This window comes from Crassostrea angulata, chromosome 6 (genome assembly GCF_025612915.1).
Source record: "Crassostrea angulata isolate pt1a10 chromosome 6, ASM2561291v2, whole genome shotgun sequence".
Lineage (NCBI taxonomy): Eukaryota > Metazoa > Mollusca > Bivalvia > Ostreida > Ostreidae > Magallana > Magallana angulata.
This window is the reverse complement of record NC_069116.1, coordinates 43,956,634-43,974,536: the sequence shown is the minus strand read 5'-3', so window position 1 is coordinate 43,974,536 and position 17,903 is coordinate 43,956,634. Positions and strand designations below refer to the sequence as shown.

General features: G+C 32.8%; 2 protein-coding genes across 8 annotated transcripts; one reads left to right on the top strand and one right to left on the bottom strand.

Annotated features, from left to right (window-relative positions):
• Positions 1 to 2,073: 2,073 nt before the first annotated feature.
• LOC128190703 (intraflagellar transport protein 22 homolog) lies at positions 2,074 to 7,636 on the bottom strand. Its single transcript, XM_052862841.1, has 6 exons — positions 7,484 to 7,636; positions 6,630 to 6,712; positions 5,427 to 5,504; positions 3,576 to 3,674; positions 3,264 to 3,364; positions 2,074 to 2,720 (listed from the first exon to the last, which is right to left on the bottom strand). Exons 1-6 carry the CDS (start codon positions 7,520 to 7,522, stop codon positions 2,566 to 2,568), a joined length of 555 nt encoding a protein of 184 aa, XP_052718801.1. The 5' UTR covers positions 7,523 to 7,636; the 3' UTR covers positions 2,074 to 2,565.
• Positions 7,637 to 7,791: 155 nt separating this feature from the next.
• Positions 7,792 to 17,619, top strand: LOC128190702 (uncharacterized). 7 transcript variants are annotated; one of them, XR_008244376.1, is made up of 9 exons: positions 7,792 to 7,934; positions 9,203 to 9,325; positions 10,104 to 10,256; positions 11,623 to 11,685; positions 13,235 to 13,983; positions 15,551 to 15,607; positions 15,754 to 15,825; positions 16,495 to 16,548; positions 17,020 to 17,619. XR_008244376.1 is itself a non-coding variant. In XM_052862840.1 (7 exons), exons 2-7 carry the CDS (start codon positions 11,646 to 11,648, stop codon positions 17,338 to 17,340), a joined length of 624 nt encoding a protein of 207 aa, XP_052718800.1. In that variant the 5' UTR covers positions 10,179 to 10,256; positions 11,623 to 11,645; the 3' UTR covers positions 17,341 to 17,619. The 7 variants fall into 7 exon arrangements, 2 of the variants coding, with proteins under 2 accessions (XP_052718799.1, XP_052718800.1); XR_008244377.1 differs by lacking the exon at positions 16,495 to 16,548 and adding an exon at positions 16,098 to 16,127; XR_008244379.1 differs by lacking the exon at positions 16,495 to 16,548.
• The last annotated feature ends 284 nt before the right edge of the window (positions 17,620 to 17,903 follow it).

The window sequence follows — 17,903 nt, the reverse complement described above, 5'->3', positions numbered from 1 at the left end:
TCTTGTATTTGTTTATTAAATGTTTTATGTTCACTGGATGTTGTATGTCAACTGTCTTCATGTTGCCCCTTGAGGGCCCTTAATTGATTAATAAAGAAATTGAAATTGAAATTGAAAAAATATCTGTGTATTTACATCCACTAGATAGTGTTCCACTATTCTTTCGGAAATGGATTGCAATTCATACAGGCATGACAAGACATACCGCTACGAAAAAAAAAAAGAAGAAAAAAACTGGCTATGAATGTAGTTAGTACTTGGGTGATCAAACGGCGACGGGTAATCAAATGTACATTGCTATAGTATTCTTAAATCACTGTGTTTTGTTAAAAATTAAATCCAACCAGTTAGCATTTGTGACATCCTGTTTAGTCGCAATGTGTGGTTTGTTAGAAGCGTTGAACTTAATTCGACTGTACTTTATTAAAATCACGATGTCTGGAAACTAGAATACATGTACCTATGTTGTCATTTTCTATTTTGTAGGTAAAAACATCTTTTCGTAGATATCCGCCACGCAGACTTTGACGAAGGGATTCGTATTTTTGAGATGCAACGTAAAACTACCTACATGTAGCTGACAAAGCTTGATTTAAAAACCGTCGATAATTTTACAGATGTGTGACATCAATAAAAATATATACATACTAATATATACATGCACGTTAATAATTGTTGTCGTTTCTTTGAATAACGGCATCAAAAAAATGTAGGTTTACTTTCCGAAGTAGGCATACATGTACTGTATATATATCTTTACCAAAACAAAACAAAAAAAAACCAAAACAAAACAACCCAAAAAACAACCGAAACCCCCAACCCATCCAGGGGACAGATAATAAAGTTATTTCATCAAAAGCATCTTATTTTTCTATAATGAATATTTCTTTGTAAATTTGAAGAAAGTTCAATTTCTTTAGTGAGTTTAAATTAATGCACAATGCGTTCTGGTTCTCTCTCTCTCCAGTTACTACTTGTCCAACTTCTTGTTTTGCATGTATTTTAACCATGTTAACAGTATTGTGATATTAATTTTGAAAATCACCGAGTAAGTGCATCTAAATAACACGATTTATAAATAGTGCTTGTTTCGAAGGGTAAGAGTTGAAATCGACATCCCAAGAAAACCATTGTCAACCGACGCGAAGCGGAGGTTGTCAACGGTTTTCGAGGGGTGTTATTTCAACTCTTACTCTCCCAAACAGGCAATATTTATTTTATTATACTGAATGTCTTCATTTCGAAGAAAACTTTACTGCTTTCGTGAATTCTATGGAGTATATATACGTCCTTGATTTATTGCATGATGGTGAGGGAAAGATGAAGATTTATTCCCCAAAGCCCTTGGGAAATATGATTTTTCTTGGGGGGAATAAATCTTCCCTCACCATCATGCAATAAATGTATAGTGTTACCCGTTGCCAAGTGTGTTGCTAACGCTGAGGGTAATAGAACGGATTATCAACTGCGTCGAAACCAATCAGATTTCAGTATTTAACATGAAAGTATAACAATAAAAAAATATCAACTTCACGTATATTATTGTCCCGCGTAGGCATGATTAGTAATGCCCAAACATTATGTACAAGGTCTGGGTTGGTGACTATTTCTCAGCCAGAATGTAAACACGTTTCTGCATACATACTGTATTACGTAAAATCTGTCAAACCTATGAATTTATTTGTTATTTATTTGTTCATAAACATGTCGTTTATTTATAACTGTGCATGTTGGATTGTCCAGCATTGCAAACATTTTTTCTATAACTTCGCAAATAAATATGCAATTTCCTTAAATCGACACATCACAGGCGGCACAATGGAGTTTTGACAGGAATGAAAAATTTGAGAATTTATTAAATATCATATAATTGGGCTTTACATGAGTTATTATCATTCAAAAACTAGTATTTTAACACAGAAGCAGCACACTTTTATTTTAGAAACAGCTTTCATAAATTAAGCAGCATCCATTCATCATTTTCTCCCATGTGTCAATTATTTGGCTGTTAAAGTATACATGTATGCCAGGAATAGCATAAACATTTAGGGAGATATATCCATTTAAGCTGTGTAAGTTTAAATAATGTTTTTATTCAGTGTTTCCAGCTCTCCTCCCTTGCACACTTTACAGATAATGTAATATTATGTACATGTATATAAAGCGCTCTAATTGCCAACAGCCAAACACAATTTAGAAATAACAGAAAGTTAAAAAAGTTCACCAGGATATGAATGTGATCAAATTATACACCAACACAATAGTAATAGATTTTTTTTTTTTGAGAGGTACAGTGTATTAGAAATTTTTAAAACCTTACAAAAAATCAAAAAATGTTTATATGTTCATGAAATTGAGAGGAAATCTATAATCATGAAACATCATACATTTATCATAAAAATTATGATACATTGAATATCAAGTAAAGACAATTCTTGTGTAATAATTTACAATGACCAAAATATTAACATCCCCCAACACAACTTGAGTGCCTCAAGTAAGAAATCGGACTTGAGTCATTTTCTACTTTCAGAGATTTTATATTCCGTTAGTTGTTTTCCTCCATCATCGATTATTCATGATACTTAGTTCTTCCTGTTCCCGTTTATCTGTCATGGCTGCCATTAATTGAGTCAAATAGTTCATGAACTCGTTTCTCAGTGAATCTCCATCTTCATCAATATTTGTGTGGATAGTAGCAATCTTCTTGAATGTGTCAGCTATATACAGAAACAAAGGAAAAGATTATTTCTTTCTGCAACAGAGACAATTTCAACTAAAAGGAGATGCCTTAATTTAGATACTTTACAGCTTCAATAAAATAAATTGATACATGTAGAGCCATTTTACAAGAACACTTGATTTTTGATATAATGAAAATATCTAGTTTACATAAAACAAAAAAATAATGATATTAATGCTAATCTCAAGTAAAATTTATACAACATAGAGTCAACAGTTGTTGCTGACATCAAAAAGTCAGCCATTGATTAAAATGAAATATATTGCACAGGCACCTAACATTGAAAATAATTATTTCTTTTTATAGTAAGATAATTTCCAGCATTACTATAATTACAACTATCAGTCAATAGAAACTAGCTTAGTTAAAAAAATATTTTTTTAACATGATGATGCTTACGATGAACAGGCCTACATCAATTTCCTGTTTGACACAAACTATAAAAATACTGAAACTCACTAATGGTCTCATTAAAATTGGCTAGCTTTTTATAGAGGGCATAATCTATATAGATACTTACAAAGCACAGATTTTTCTCTTTCATTACCCCCGGGTTTATGATGTGCAAATATTATACAAGCACTTTCTTTGATATTTTGGTTTTCAACAAAATAATTATACCTTCAACAAAATAAAAATGTCAGTCATTCATGTGTTGTGTTGAGTAACACACAGATACACATATATACAATGTAATAACAATTTTTAGTTATTTCACAAAATTAGAGAATTATATAATTTAAGACATCATAAGTCAAGCAGGAAAAGCATTTTACCAAAAACTGATTCAAAGCACTTTCAAAAGATACATGAATAAGTCTTGCAAGCGTACCAGTTTTCGAGGTCTTTGTCGTGGTTGGGTTGGTCGGGATTGTACACAAAGATAACACCGTTAGTATCCTTAGCTAACGCTGACCAACATGGTTCAAATCTGAAACAGGAAATAATGCATTCAGGTGAACCATGCTTAAAGTGTTGGGAACCTACTATTCACTTCATTATATAAAATCTAGTCATTCTAGTGTACCAGGTATTTGTCCCAGGTGGTGAATAGTCAAGTCTCAACTAGGACTCGAACCCAGGGCCTCTATCCACTGAGCTATTGAAACCCAATATACTGACTGATATTCACACACCTGTTAACCCGGTGACATACTCCCCCTCTTTGTAGAAATTCGTCCTTGAATTAAGAGTAGAATTCTACGAGTCAAAGAAATGTTGTTAAACATGTTCCTAGGGAGTGACCATGGGTTTTGTACGTTGGGTGCCAAATGAAAAAGGTGGTGAAAAGTCAAGTCTCAAATGGTACTTGAACCCAGGGCCTCAGAGGTACCATGTCAGAGCTTTAACCACTGCATGAGCAATTGAGACCCAATATATTCACTGACATTCACACACCTGTAAACCTGGTGACATATTGTTTTATATATGACTTACTTTTTTGTTTCAGAGTACTTTTTTGTTTGATAGCTAAAAGTTACTGCAAATTAACTAAAACATAGGACTTATCTTTTCATACACATAGAATTATAACCTCTTCATACGAGGAGATAAACATTATGTAAATAGGTTCCTTTTGACAAAAACCCCTAGATACTGATTGACTGCTAAGAAATAGGTCAATTGTCTTTTTCCCTTAAGCCAGCTTGCCCAAACTGAAAACACATTTCAGAAAATTAACAAAACTTTAATTTACTAGCTAAAAATTGTCCCTTTTAAAGGGACTGATATTATCTATGTCAATTTAAAACTGTGTTCAGTGAATTATTCTTGATAGGTATCTTGGGGAATACTGGCCAGTACAATAAATACAGGTGACTGTACACAGGTGTGTCGCCCCTTAAATTGATCAAGACATGCATGTAAAAACTATCATTGTTTGATCTCTTAGGAGTAGAAAACTTGATAAACCGGTATGTCCATTATAATGAATTGATTGTTCTACAATAAACATGCATTTTTGCCTAAATTGAATGCAAGTGTTAAGAATGAAGGTATAAGTGGGAGAGGGCCAGTGTCATTTAATATTTTAAACCCCCTCTCCAATAGCTGCAAAAGAAAATCAGAGAGGGCTCAACATTTCACAGCAATATATTAATTTTGAACCCCTCTCCTATAGCTGCAAAAGAAAATAAGAGGGGGTTCAGTATTTCATAGCAATAATATTTTGAACCAAGGGTCCAATATTTCATTGGGGGGGGGGGGGGTGTTCAATATTTCACAGCGATATATTAGTTTAAACAATATTTATTTAGTGAATTTCATCATACATATTATAATAACAGTACACAGAAGATTGAGAAACAAGCCAAAAGGCTCTCGTCATTTTACAAATGAGAGGTGGGTAAAATTTTCAATTACTATAACATTGCACATAAACATTGATTAGGAAAAATGTAGGAGAAATGACACTGTGATTTCAAGAAGGCATAAACATTTCATAACAAGTGATTCTGTTGTCAAAGACAATCTTGTTGATTTGTACAACTAAAGTATACCCCTGGCCTGAGAAAGCTATTAAAAGAACACCTTACCTGTAGATTTGACATAAATGTTTTAAAATATCTATTATCCTAAATCAACTCTAAAATTACTGTTAAGCCTCTCTGAATTTTGGCTGATGGACCAAATACAGCAGAACCTAATATATCTTAAAATCCTATACATCATATTTTACACTTACTTGGGATCACCACTCACATCCCATAATTCCACATCCACTCCCTGTCTGCTGTTGGTCTGGGATTCAAATTCAAGGATTCTGCAACACAGTGAACAGCAAAATAAACAGACTTCACAAAGGGAATTATGATACTCATCTTGGTAAAAAAAAGCTTAAATTTACACTAACAAGAGGCCCATGGGCAACATCACTCACTTGAGTAACAATTCTCATCCATTTCTACCTTTTTATTTACCCTGTATTAAACTCTGAACTCTCATTACATCCCCACTATAGTTTCAGGGTATAATGATTTAGGCAAATTTAATTCTATGGGAATAAATTTCCATGTATTTATGACATTTTAGGCTTAATTATGCCCAACATCTTTGCTAGCCAAGGGTTTACAATCCCCTCTGTTCCTCACTGGAGCAGAGTGGATCATAAACCTTTGGCTAGGAAAAATGATGTCGATTGGAAAGTACAATCATTTTCATATCTTCTTTGATATTTTCCAATGGAAAACTCATTACCTCTTATGTTCATATCTGATTCAGCCCAATTTTATCATCACTACCTGTCAGGGTTGTCTCTAAGACCCGGGAGCGGGGAATTCCCCTGCCTAAAGTGACGTAATTACCCGTCTATTTTTGGATTTCAAACACAATCTAGCTATAAGATAGACCCCCATACCCCCTTCTACTTTTTTATTTCTTCCTTCTTCTTCAGTTTTTAGAGACAACCCGGCAGTACCAGTACATGTAATTGTAGCAATTAAAAAAAAAAAACTTTAAAGATTTTCCTCATATATTTAATAATTTCCATCACTTCTGGGGTCCAGTTATTGGTTTCAACAAATCTGAGTCTACAATAAACCAGGATGATTTAATAGGGATATCAAGATATCAATAGAATATGGTCTAGACAAGGATTTAATTGTACAAAGATCTGCAATGACCATGATCAGTTACTGAGAAACTTGTTGAAAGTCACTGCATGCACACCATTTAATTAATGACACTGTGGATGCTGATTGAGCCAAATTGTGCCGATGTGATCTGGACAAGGATTTTACCATAAAAACTGCGTACAGATTAATTATATCAAAAGTAACAAACATGCAGGGTTTGGAACTAATTTAAGGATAAACTATTTTCAAAAGCAGTCACATTCATGGTTAACAGGTACATTGGATATTTATTTTTTTCTGTAATATGTGTTCACCTCACTCCTTGTGTTGGGTGATATTCTCCACTAGAGCCCTCAGTGGCATCTGCTAAGAAATTTGACACTGCTGTCTTCCCAGCCTGTAATATTTTTACATAAAGTGTGCATTTTAATGAAACACTATAATAAATTAAAGAAAAACTGTCACTTAAAATTGCATAAAAAAATCAAATTGCAATAGTACATATATGCCTTTTCTTTCCATATTTATATACATTTATATATTTATTTTATGTCTACAACATTAAACAGTCTTTACTTGAAATTTTCTTCTAGTTAAGTTTCATAGTCTTTTGGAAATAGTGGTTATAGCCTTAATGAGCAATTGACCCTTTTGCGGTAACTGCGGAACAGCTCTTTTGCAGAGCAAAATTACATAGTTTGATGAAATATGACGCAATATCAATTGTTTATATTGTTTCAATTATGTCATTTAATTATTTACCTACTATAACTTTGGCAAAGTATATCAATTTGCCTTGCAAGAGAGCAGTATCGCAGTTATCGCGAAATAATAATACAACATAGATAGGGTCTATAATAAAAAAAAAATAAAGGACTTATGTATGTGTACTTCAAAAATGTATTTTCATTTCGAATTCATTATTGGCAAAGGTTTGGAACCCTGATACACTGATATGATCAAAAATGTGCATCATAAACACAGTTTTTCAAAACATATTTTAGTTATAACTGTGTACGAGACCAAAGTAATTCATTGAAATGGGCAGCCAGATGTGCTTTTTCGCCAATACATTCAAATAGGACTACAGATCGCTACCCCTACAGATATATAAAAACACAGCATTTCAATTTGAAAACAGTTATTTTTCTGTTTAATCTATATTTACCATACAGGGCCCAACAACAAGAATTTTGACTTTAAACATGATGATCTTATAGCACGCTATGGAATGCGAATGCTAAGGAAGCTTTAACAGCGCCGTCTAGTGAGCATCTCTATCATATCGACGCTTACATTTATTTGGATAAAACTAAAGATTTAATCTAAAATAATATGCTTCTGTTAAATGTTCGAATGAAATAGGATTAAAACATGTTAATAGTTTCAAACGCATGAAACATTACTTTTAAAATGTGTCAATTTTAAATTGCCACAGTAAAAACGTTCCAATGACTATGACGTGTTTACGACACTAAAACTACTTTGAGATATTGTTGATATCACGTGATCAAAGTGTTTTCCGGTTAAACTGATGCAGGATCTGTCTTGCTACCGTCTGCTCTAGTTATTGTGATTTGATGTAAAATGTCGTTCAGATGACACATGCCAGTTGAAATGTAAATTTTTAAGTTTCACTTTCAATGCTAATTTCCTCTTGTTATTAGATCAAGCGTTCATGATGTGCAAATTTGACAAATTGTTCGGCATTGAAAGCTAAAGAAAAAAAAAGATAGAAACATTCAAAGTTTTAGTTTAATATCAAATAAGAATTTAGTAGTGCTATGAATATATGCTTATTTCTTACAAATGTTTATGTTCTTTACGGAGATATTTTACATATAGTTTGTTATTATTTTTTTTTTTGAAAACGGAAAAGTGTGGAATTTTAGTAAATCTTGTACAATTTATATTGCAATTTGCTTAAAGGCCGAACATTTTTACCGGGTGGTAAATCTCAGGTGAGGGCGGGGCTTAATTATTAGAGGTGTGAAAGCCTCCAGGGCTTGCAGTCTACCTGTGGTCGTGAACGCTGCTAATTGCTATACACAGGAAAGCAAATTAATACACAGGAAATAAAGAATTAGTCAGAATTGGTCTTAGTTTAAATATCTTATTGTTCTAATGACCATACGAAGCGATTTTATACGGAAATGGTATGTGTCGTCCGAATTTTCTCTAAGCACACGTGTGTAAAGCACACTTGAAAAAATGCAGTAAATTAATTTTGCTATAAAAGTATAACTCAGTACACTGTGTTTAGCACATGACATTGTTTTAAAAGTTAATTTTAACAATTATAATAGTATAAGAAAACCATACGATCAGTAAGAATGTAGAATGTAAAGACAGCCATTATACGTCGACAATTAATGGAGTTCGTTTTCCATGGAGTGACGTTTACATGCACCAACTTCTTACCAGTAAATATAGCTTTAGTAGCATATTGTAAGTTTGTTGTAAAAAGAAAATGTTTTATGTTTTGGAGCTGTCCATGCATTTTCGTGGAATTTATTAGGTCACACACATTCAACATAATTCAAATATAAATTGTGCGTATTTTCAATCACTGAATAATTATTTTTCATAATCAATTTTAATACTGGTAATGTTTAAAAGGAATTTTCAGTTCCCCCCTTTAATTTATGACGGAAGATATCAAAGATAACGTTGTTAATTGCTAGTAAACAGAAATCCGCGGACCTGGCAGGATCACGCTCGGACGATCACGTCAATCAAACTGGGTGCTATTGTTTCAAACTTGATTGACAAGCGGCATCATTTTGAAGTTTGTACAGGTAAAAAAGGGGGCGTTTGTAAAATGTTCGGCCTTTAAAGGTATTAAAACAATTAGTTTTATTATATGCCATCTATTTATTAATTTCAGGTAGTCTGAGTTATGGGAAATTCTTCCTCTTCGGAGCTGCCATTGGCAGGAGTCATCTGCCTTGCTGTGTTTGGATACACCTCTTTAATTTTCATAATTGTGTTAATCAGATATATATGTATGGTACGTATCATGTATTTGTAAAGAGAGAATACAGTTGTTATCTATCAGAAAAAGTGGCTGCAAAACTCAATTTACAATTGATGTAAATAGACTTTGAGAATAAGGCAGCCATTATTCCTAATGGATTTTGCCAAGGGGGCAAATTTTTGTTGTAAGCCTTTAGTACTTCAATATTTATGATCCCTCATTGTTTTCTTTCTGCATATGTTTTACCATCAATTCTTACTTTTTTGTCTTTAACTTATTTGTTGTGCTCAGTTTTTAATTGATATTAAATCAAATGTTCATACTAAATATGAGATGAGCAAGAATTATTTAGGAACATTTTATATAGAGTCGTTTAAACAAGAGCTTGGACTTTGGGCAGTTCATGTCGAACTACAATTTTTTAACACATGCAGGGTTTTCTCTTGGTTAACTGTCCTGTCATTGACTAATAGATAGAAACACATGAGTGCAACAACAGTTGTCCAACTTCATCCACTGACCAGGGCTGTATATTTCAGCTGAAACATTGTCAAATTCACTCAACAAAGCAGATCTTGGAGAAAAAAACCCACCCCAAATTTCTGATTTGCAATTTTGACAGTATAAGAATATTGATGAGCTTTTTTTAGTGAATTAGAAGAAAGAAGGTCAATATTTGACAGCTTGTTTTGATGAGAAAACTAGAGGGTAACATCCCGACTGAAAGTCCAAGCTCTTCTTTCTTGTTAAAACAGCTTTATATGTAAAGTTTAAGCTTAGTTTACAGTTTACATAACATTCATCTTCACAGAGACAAGGAAAGTGCCAAAATGTGGAGTGTGGGTTGTGTGGGAAGGAAGGCGCACCGCAGTGTTCTCAGTGCTGCATCAGTTGTTCAGAGGCGTCTGGATGTACCGCCCCATCTGTAACTGGATGTTTGGATAAATGTTGTCCAAACAAAAAGGTTTGCTTGAGAGAGAGGATGGCTTTATCAAAACAACAAAACAGATTTTGTAAAAAAGTGGTAGAATTTAAAAGCGATAGACGTGAGACAGATCGAAGCGAAAGTGATAGACTTCTCATGCATAAAATGGTGGAGAGAGAGAGAGAGAGAGAGTCCATAAAATAATGGACAGAAAGAGAGAGCAGCCAGTTACGAGGGTTGTTCGGAAATTATTGAGACAACACGGATATTTCCATTTCTAAGTGACGAATTATGGTGAAAATTGGCATGAACATTAGGAAACCTTGACAAATAACTAAAGAAAGTAATATTTAAAAAATGTTGAATAATTTGTTTACAACAGTAGATAAACAAATCGGTGGTCGGAGTACCCGGCGCAAGCATAAACTCGGAGAATAAGAAAACTAAAACATCGTCTATCTAAGTGTCCGGAAACTTACAGCTTATACTAAAAGAAATCAGATTATATATGTTCATTTTGCTATTTATTGTGACTAACTTTTGATCAAGTTTCACGAGTGTTTGAGTTGAAATACGGATATGGTACAGATATATTTACCAAGCAATAGGAATTTGAAAACGACAGTATATAGAAATTTGACGTCAAGGTGGCGCAGCGAATATACATCAAATTGATGAAAATTTCGGAAAAAAAACCTTTTGATGCCACCCAATTGCTTTAACAAAAACTATACGATGGCAAGGGATAAAGAACTTCAGTTTATCGTCTTATTTCACTAATTGTTTAGCTAGAATTCAGACAAAGTGACTAAATATCAAGTACTTTTTACACATCAACTGATGTAAACAGTTCTAAAATATGTACACAGAATCACTGCAGGAGACATTTTACAGTAATTTGACTCTCAGTTAGAAATGACCAGATTTTTTCCACAAAAATCAAGAATGGAGGGAATATGCGAATGTTGACATCTTGAAATGTAAACAAAAGATGAGAAATGAAGAATTAATTCTAATTTCCCTTTGTTTGTTAGGTTTTAAAATATAGGATCAATAAAAGCGTCAAAATGATGTTGCGGTAAGTTTGCGGTTGCGCCGGGTCACTGGGCGATGGCAATTTGGTCAGCTTACCAGGAATGATCTAATCATGCTATGGACAATAATTTTTTTACATTGATAAATTCTATCCTGGTGTACGTTTTGGTGAAATTTCAAGGATTTATCTTTTCCCCCAAGGAAATTAAAGTAAATGTCTCAATAATTTCCGAACAACCCTCGTATACTAGTAATTTTAACAACATTTATTTATAATCTGGCAGAATGTTTATAAAAAGATGAATTAAGATGCTAAGGATATTTTAGTTTTTCATATATTTGAAATGTTATAATTGTTCTTTTTTTTTAGCTTACTTGTGTTGATGTTTTATTATGCCAGTGCTGTTTAGGGGAAGACAACTGTTTTACAAAAGTAAGTACATGTACATTTACATGTAGTATGAAACCATTACAAACATATGTTTAAGCTGTAACTGGTATGCATATGGTTTATAAAACAATAACTTCAATAGATGAATGAAAAAATCATGTATTGACAATCAGAGTTTCTGAATTAGAATTTTTTTTTATAACAGATGTAACTTTAATTAGCTGGGGGTGTTATAACTACAAAACTGAATGCCAGTACTGTAGTTTCATCGGCATAACTGATTTCAAAATCTCTGTATTGATGTACATGTATTTTGCATAGAGGGTGATTGAATTTCATAGACTTTTGAATGATAAAATGCATCTGCCTCAAAACTAGAAATCTTCAAAAATACTAAAATTTGTACCTATTGTTATTGTGGCATAAGAGTTATAGGCATGTTACATAGAATTAACAGTGTTATATATCAAATTTGATTTTCAGATTAACTGTTGTTATATGCATTGTGGATGTGTGTGATTTATATGTTAAAGTATATTGTAAAGAAAATTTCTAAATACAAGCATTTAAAAAGAAAAACAATTTGTTTTTTGCTGTCCCAGTGGTGCAATCAATGTGGTACCCTCCAATCACAAAACAACCCAACTTGACCTTTGAACTTCCTAGTTGTTTATGTTTAGAAGTAAGTATGGTGTGTGCACAAACTAACCATGTCACCTAGCTGTACAAAGTCTTGTACTTACTTTCGTTTTTTAACAGCTAGCACTTGGTCTTATATTATTTTTTCCACCACTCAGTCTTTAAAATCATGGTGCAACAATTGATATTAATTTTTTGGTGTTTTTTGATAGATTGCATTGGGGGGTGTGGTTGCATATCCATACTTTTTCAGAGTCTTTGGAAATGAACTGAGAAAACTAGTTCAATTTAAGTTTGATAGCAGCATGTAGGTCTTTTTTTACTCCCAGAATATAATTTTAGTCACTTGTACTTTTGAGCATAAAAGACAAACAGTTCCAAAATTCAACTGTTCTTTATTTTATCAAAGAAATAAAGCCTGCATAAAAATGCATGGAACTTTACTTTAAATATCAAATTGTGCCATGATTCTGTACTACTAGAGTTCACTATTTTGCTAAACTATAGAGTAGTATCCTAGAACATGTAAGTGTTGTATATCTATGTAGCCTAGTAGTATCTGTTCTAATCTTAACTAACTTTGCTGAAGAATTATTGACCTAAAACTTCAGGACCATGTCTGCAATTAGTGTAATATACTAACTCTTAGACTAATGACTTGAAAGTATTGCTGCATCATGACACTAACTGTGTATCTCTCTATCTTTGTATAATCCTTTTCACTGTTTATTTCTTTACTTTTTCAGAACTATGTGCATATTCTATTGCAGAGTTTTAGTTTTATTTCAACAAGGATTTCAAACATATTGGAAAAATAAAGTTTTATCAGCAATCTGATTGAAAAAAATGTTAGAGAATGAATGCATTAGTGCAACAAAAATACTACTATTGAATAACAATTGAAAACTGAAGTTGCTGTTCAAACATAGGTTTTGACTGTTATATCTTGCAGAGCTCAGGTTCTTGTGATTCTTGCTATTGCAATTTTTCCTGTCCACAATGTGAGGCAGTCAGCTGTTGTTGTATTGAAATAAAGCTTCGCCAACCCAGTCTGACCTCCTTTACCCAACAGCCCACAAGTTCAGACCCCTCAAAAACCACCATCAGAAATACATTCTCTCCCTCAGGCAATGTTATGGCTCAAGAAAAACTTTTTCAAGCTTCTAATGCATCTGGCATAGTAACATCTCAGATGCATATAAACAGAGCATTCGATGAAACTGTGGAAAAAGTCACGGAAATGCAGACACAGGATGAATGTCCAAGAAAATCAAAGCTGAAACCAATCTCCAGCAGAAATGCTGTTTCAAAAGTTGTGGTACATGATAATGATGAGCCTGGTTCCATAGAAGTGAAAGGGAAACGAATCAGGGACAGAAAAAAACTTTCTAATGAAAAAGACAAGGTAGTTCCTTTCAAAGAAAATCCAGAGAAAGAAGTTCCACCCAGAAAGAGACCAAGGAAGAAAAGGACCAAACCCAGTCCAGATCAGATTGGAGAGTCTACCTCTGTAGAACCATTACCAGGGAGAGGGAGAAAAGTTCCGTGTCCAAAAAACACATCAAAAGCTCAGTTGTTGCCTTTATCATCCATTAAATCATCAAGCACCACTCCGTCTACTGGAAATCGCAATCCGAAAAAAGTAACATGGAGAAATCAACCCATGAAACCAGTTGACTAAGAGTATACTCAAATCCTGGGGTAATATTTTTTTTTTTCCCGGCACTTGAGGTTTAGAGAATGTCCATTGCATCTTGCATGACTGTCAGTGGTAGAGATGAGCTCTCCTGTATTGTTTTGATATGGAACATCCCCCCTTTCTTTTCTTGTAGTCAAGCATCGTTTCCTCATCTCCTCCAAGTTTGGTAAATTGGTAGGTTGGTGGTATGTGGCATGAACGGTTCTAGGAAATGGTTTCTTTAAAAAAGTGAATCACATTGACCACTTTATTGATTAAATTTCCTTCTTCTCCTTTTAATGTATGGGCACTGGTACCGCATTCCTTTTTTGCATGGAAAAACATGGAATTGCAATTTCAGTTGATGGTCACCTTCTTTACAGAAATATAAGAAATTGCATATGATGTGCATGATAAATTATTGTTCATTTTTGTTAAAGGATCTCTAGACACTGCATGCATATTTCTTTGTCAAAAAATCATACATGCATATTTCTTTGTCATGTGCATGCAAGGATTGATTTATAGATTTTAAATCAGACGGGAGTTTTCAGAACTTTTCCTCTTGCAATCTCAAATTGTTGTATTATTGATAACAGCAGAATTCTTCTAAACCTTCCTTTTGCATGAAATCATTTTTGTTTCAAGATTGTGGATCGGTTAACTACCAATATCTTTGCAGATTTTTTACCACACTACCATACATGTGTATACATGTACATGTATATTGATTAAATGTATTTGCATCTCGTTTTGTTTAGCTTGATAAAACAATAACCTTTCAGATACTATGCAGAAGATTGGATGAGGTATTAAACAAGTTCAGAATTAAAATTGTCACTGAATTTTCCAACTGTATGATATTTGATTGTCTATCTTTGTTCTGATTACTGTGTTCTCTCTGTAATTTTTGCATATTTTTTGTTGTTGTTGTTTTTTAAGAAACTTTGAGATTTTTAAAATCTAAAACTAAATAGGCATGAAGTACTCTTGTTTACAAAAGAGAGTATCAATTAATATCCTCTGGACTTGCTTACACGGTATATACCATTGAACATTTTGTCATACCTAAGCTGTACGGTATATTTTTCTATTAAAACTCCGATTCCCAGGGGTTTGAAAGGTATATGGGATAGTACAAGTCCAAAATTTGATATTAAAAAATTTAATTCTTAGAAATCTTTGAGTATCATCTTGTTTAGGACATTGAGACAAGAATTTGTTTTGGAAACATTTCTAAAAGTATAAGCTTATTACCTCTATGTCAAGGTCAGGATACCAGTCTTAGTGATAATGTGTGTACAAGTACATGCATATATTTTAGAAACATTTACCATACTAAAATTTTAAAATAAAATATATTTTCTGATTTTGACCTAAGAGGCTTACTTAAATGAGCAAAAGACATGAGAAAATATGAGGCACTGTTCTAGTCAAGTTTGCATTCTTAATATCAAAATTATAATTAGCCCAGTATTTACTTTGTTTGTATGATAATCATACATGTACTTATATTATTAATATGAGACATTATATGACTTTAGACCTGAGAAATTAAGATAATGATTACTTTATTCATCAATTACCTAGAGTGAATCAAAGTTCTTTGATTGTGAGGACTTTCTGAGGAATTTTTCCTGTTATCAGGTATGTGAAGACTGAGGAAAAATCAATTGGCTAACATAATTTAAATTTAGATGAGCAATTCTGAAAATTCAAAGTCATGCACTTAAAGTACATCAAAGGTTTTTAAAAAAAAAAACGACCTAGCCTGAACTATGCATGATTTACAGGACTACATTCATGGAAGAAGTTGTTGCCATTACAGTTGTAGGGAATTCTGGGATACTTGTTGTAATAGAAAGGTATGTTGGGATTGAAAGTCTTTACAATGAATTGATTTCAGTCAATCTGGCTACTCTAAGGACTGAAAGTTGCCGCATTCAAATATAATTCAGTTTGGATTGTTGTAAATGATACATAGTCATCCACATTTCTTTATTTAAATTAAGATACAATGTATAAGGAAAGAACACACACTTGAGTTACATTCATCTTTTTTTATCATTCTTCATTTGATCTGCATGTGTTACATTATCAAAGAATAACATGTATAAATCATTTGATATTGATAAAGTAATTACAACTTGATCTGGACTAGAAAAAGGTATCACATTTTAATTAGTCAACATTATGCTGTGCACATCAAATTGGACCAGCCATCACTGGATTACAGTAGTGATGTTTTACTGTAGGCACTGTACCCAGCAGCTTGAATTGATATCCCTGTAAACTTGCTTATCCCAAGTAGCTAACTGCCCATGAATACCTGTGTAACAACAGTCAGCTGATATAGACTGTTAGTTCTTTAGGAATTATTCGACACATGCAGTTATTAGCAGATTGATACACTATTTTCCAAATACATGCATTTCATGATCTTCTAAACCCAAACTTTTCCATGTACAGAATTGAATATAATTTAACTTTTTCTCTATTACATGTATTTCAAAGGATATAAATCGCTCTTTCAGGCTTACCCAGGACTTTGTGGATTTATAGATTTTTTGCGAGCTCTTTGTAAGAGAGTATGTGTTTATTTTCACAATTCTTTTTATTACCGTAATATGGGCGTTTATCACTTCATTATCTTCCATACTTGGCCATCATTCATCATTATGTGATATTTATGCATGTTTTGCTGTATGACCACATTCCTCCCTGCATGCACTAGCTTGCTTTCTCTTCTGCACTTTATTGATCGTGTTTAATTTAAATGCATGTTTAAATGTTAATTAAAGTTGAGTGACCGTAATGCAATGAAAAAAAGGGTATGTATGGTTAAAATAATTTATGTTGATTTGTTAAAATTTATGATAATTATCATACAAGTAAATTGTATGTCTTAAAAAAATGTCAAGAAATATGTCATGAAAAATAAAGTATGCATGATTATTATTATATTGGCAATATGTTTACATGTTTACTATATACTGTTACCATGCTATCACAACACTGTAATTTATACTAAATACTTATTTTCATTTATTTGTTTCCAGAGAGAATCAAGAAAAGTAGAATGTATTGAAGATGGCACAGAAATGTCATTGCAGCATTTCAAAGTTCATTCTAAGGGTCATCATCATAGAGCTAGGCAACAGCCAAATAACCATGGAAACGGTGACACTGACACCGATTTTAGTAGGCACGAGAAACGCAGTCAAATTGTTCACGTTACTCAGGTGCAGGGTGACAGAAAACATAGCTCTGTACATGTATGTGTTAGTTATATAAGTGATTATGATGACGGTGATGAAAGTGATGATGAAAGTGATGATGATGATGATGATGAAAGTGATTTTTTTGGCAGCTCTGAATAAGAAGCAGTTAAGATAATATTTTGGGATTTTGTGATATCTATATTTCATTAAATTGAACACCTAAACTGAGATTTCTGTGTTGAAACATGTTCAGAGTTTTTGAAAAAATTGGTTTTATTTTTTTCTTACAGAAAGAAATTGGATTATATTTTTATCAGCAGGAAGTATGTTTTATGATACTCATTAGAATTCATAAAAAAGATGTTATTTCTGTGTTGTGAATATGACAAAATTGTAGAAATTAAGTTTTATCTACGCATTTATAAATGCCTTGACTTTACTTAAAACGGTTGTTTTCTTCCTTAATTACTTGTAACTCTTTATTTCATAGGCTGTTGGTATGGACTACTAAAAATGGAAAGGAAAAAAATTTATTTGAGCCTTGCCAAACTTTCATATTTTATACTGTATTTTCATTTTTCATTATGCTAAGTTAATGTGAATTCCTTCCATTTCAACATTCTATTTACATCTCGTTGTTGTCCATGTAATGATAAATGATGTCACATTACAAGAACAGTTAGCCTACTATATTGTAACCTACCCCCTTTATACTAGAGCTG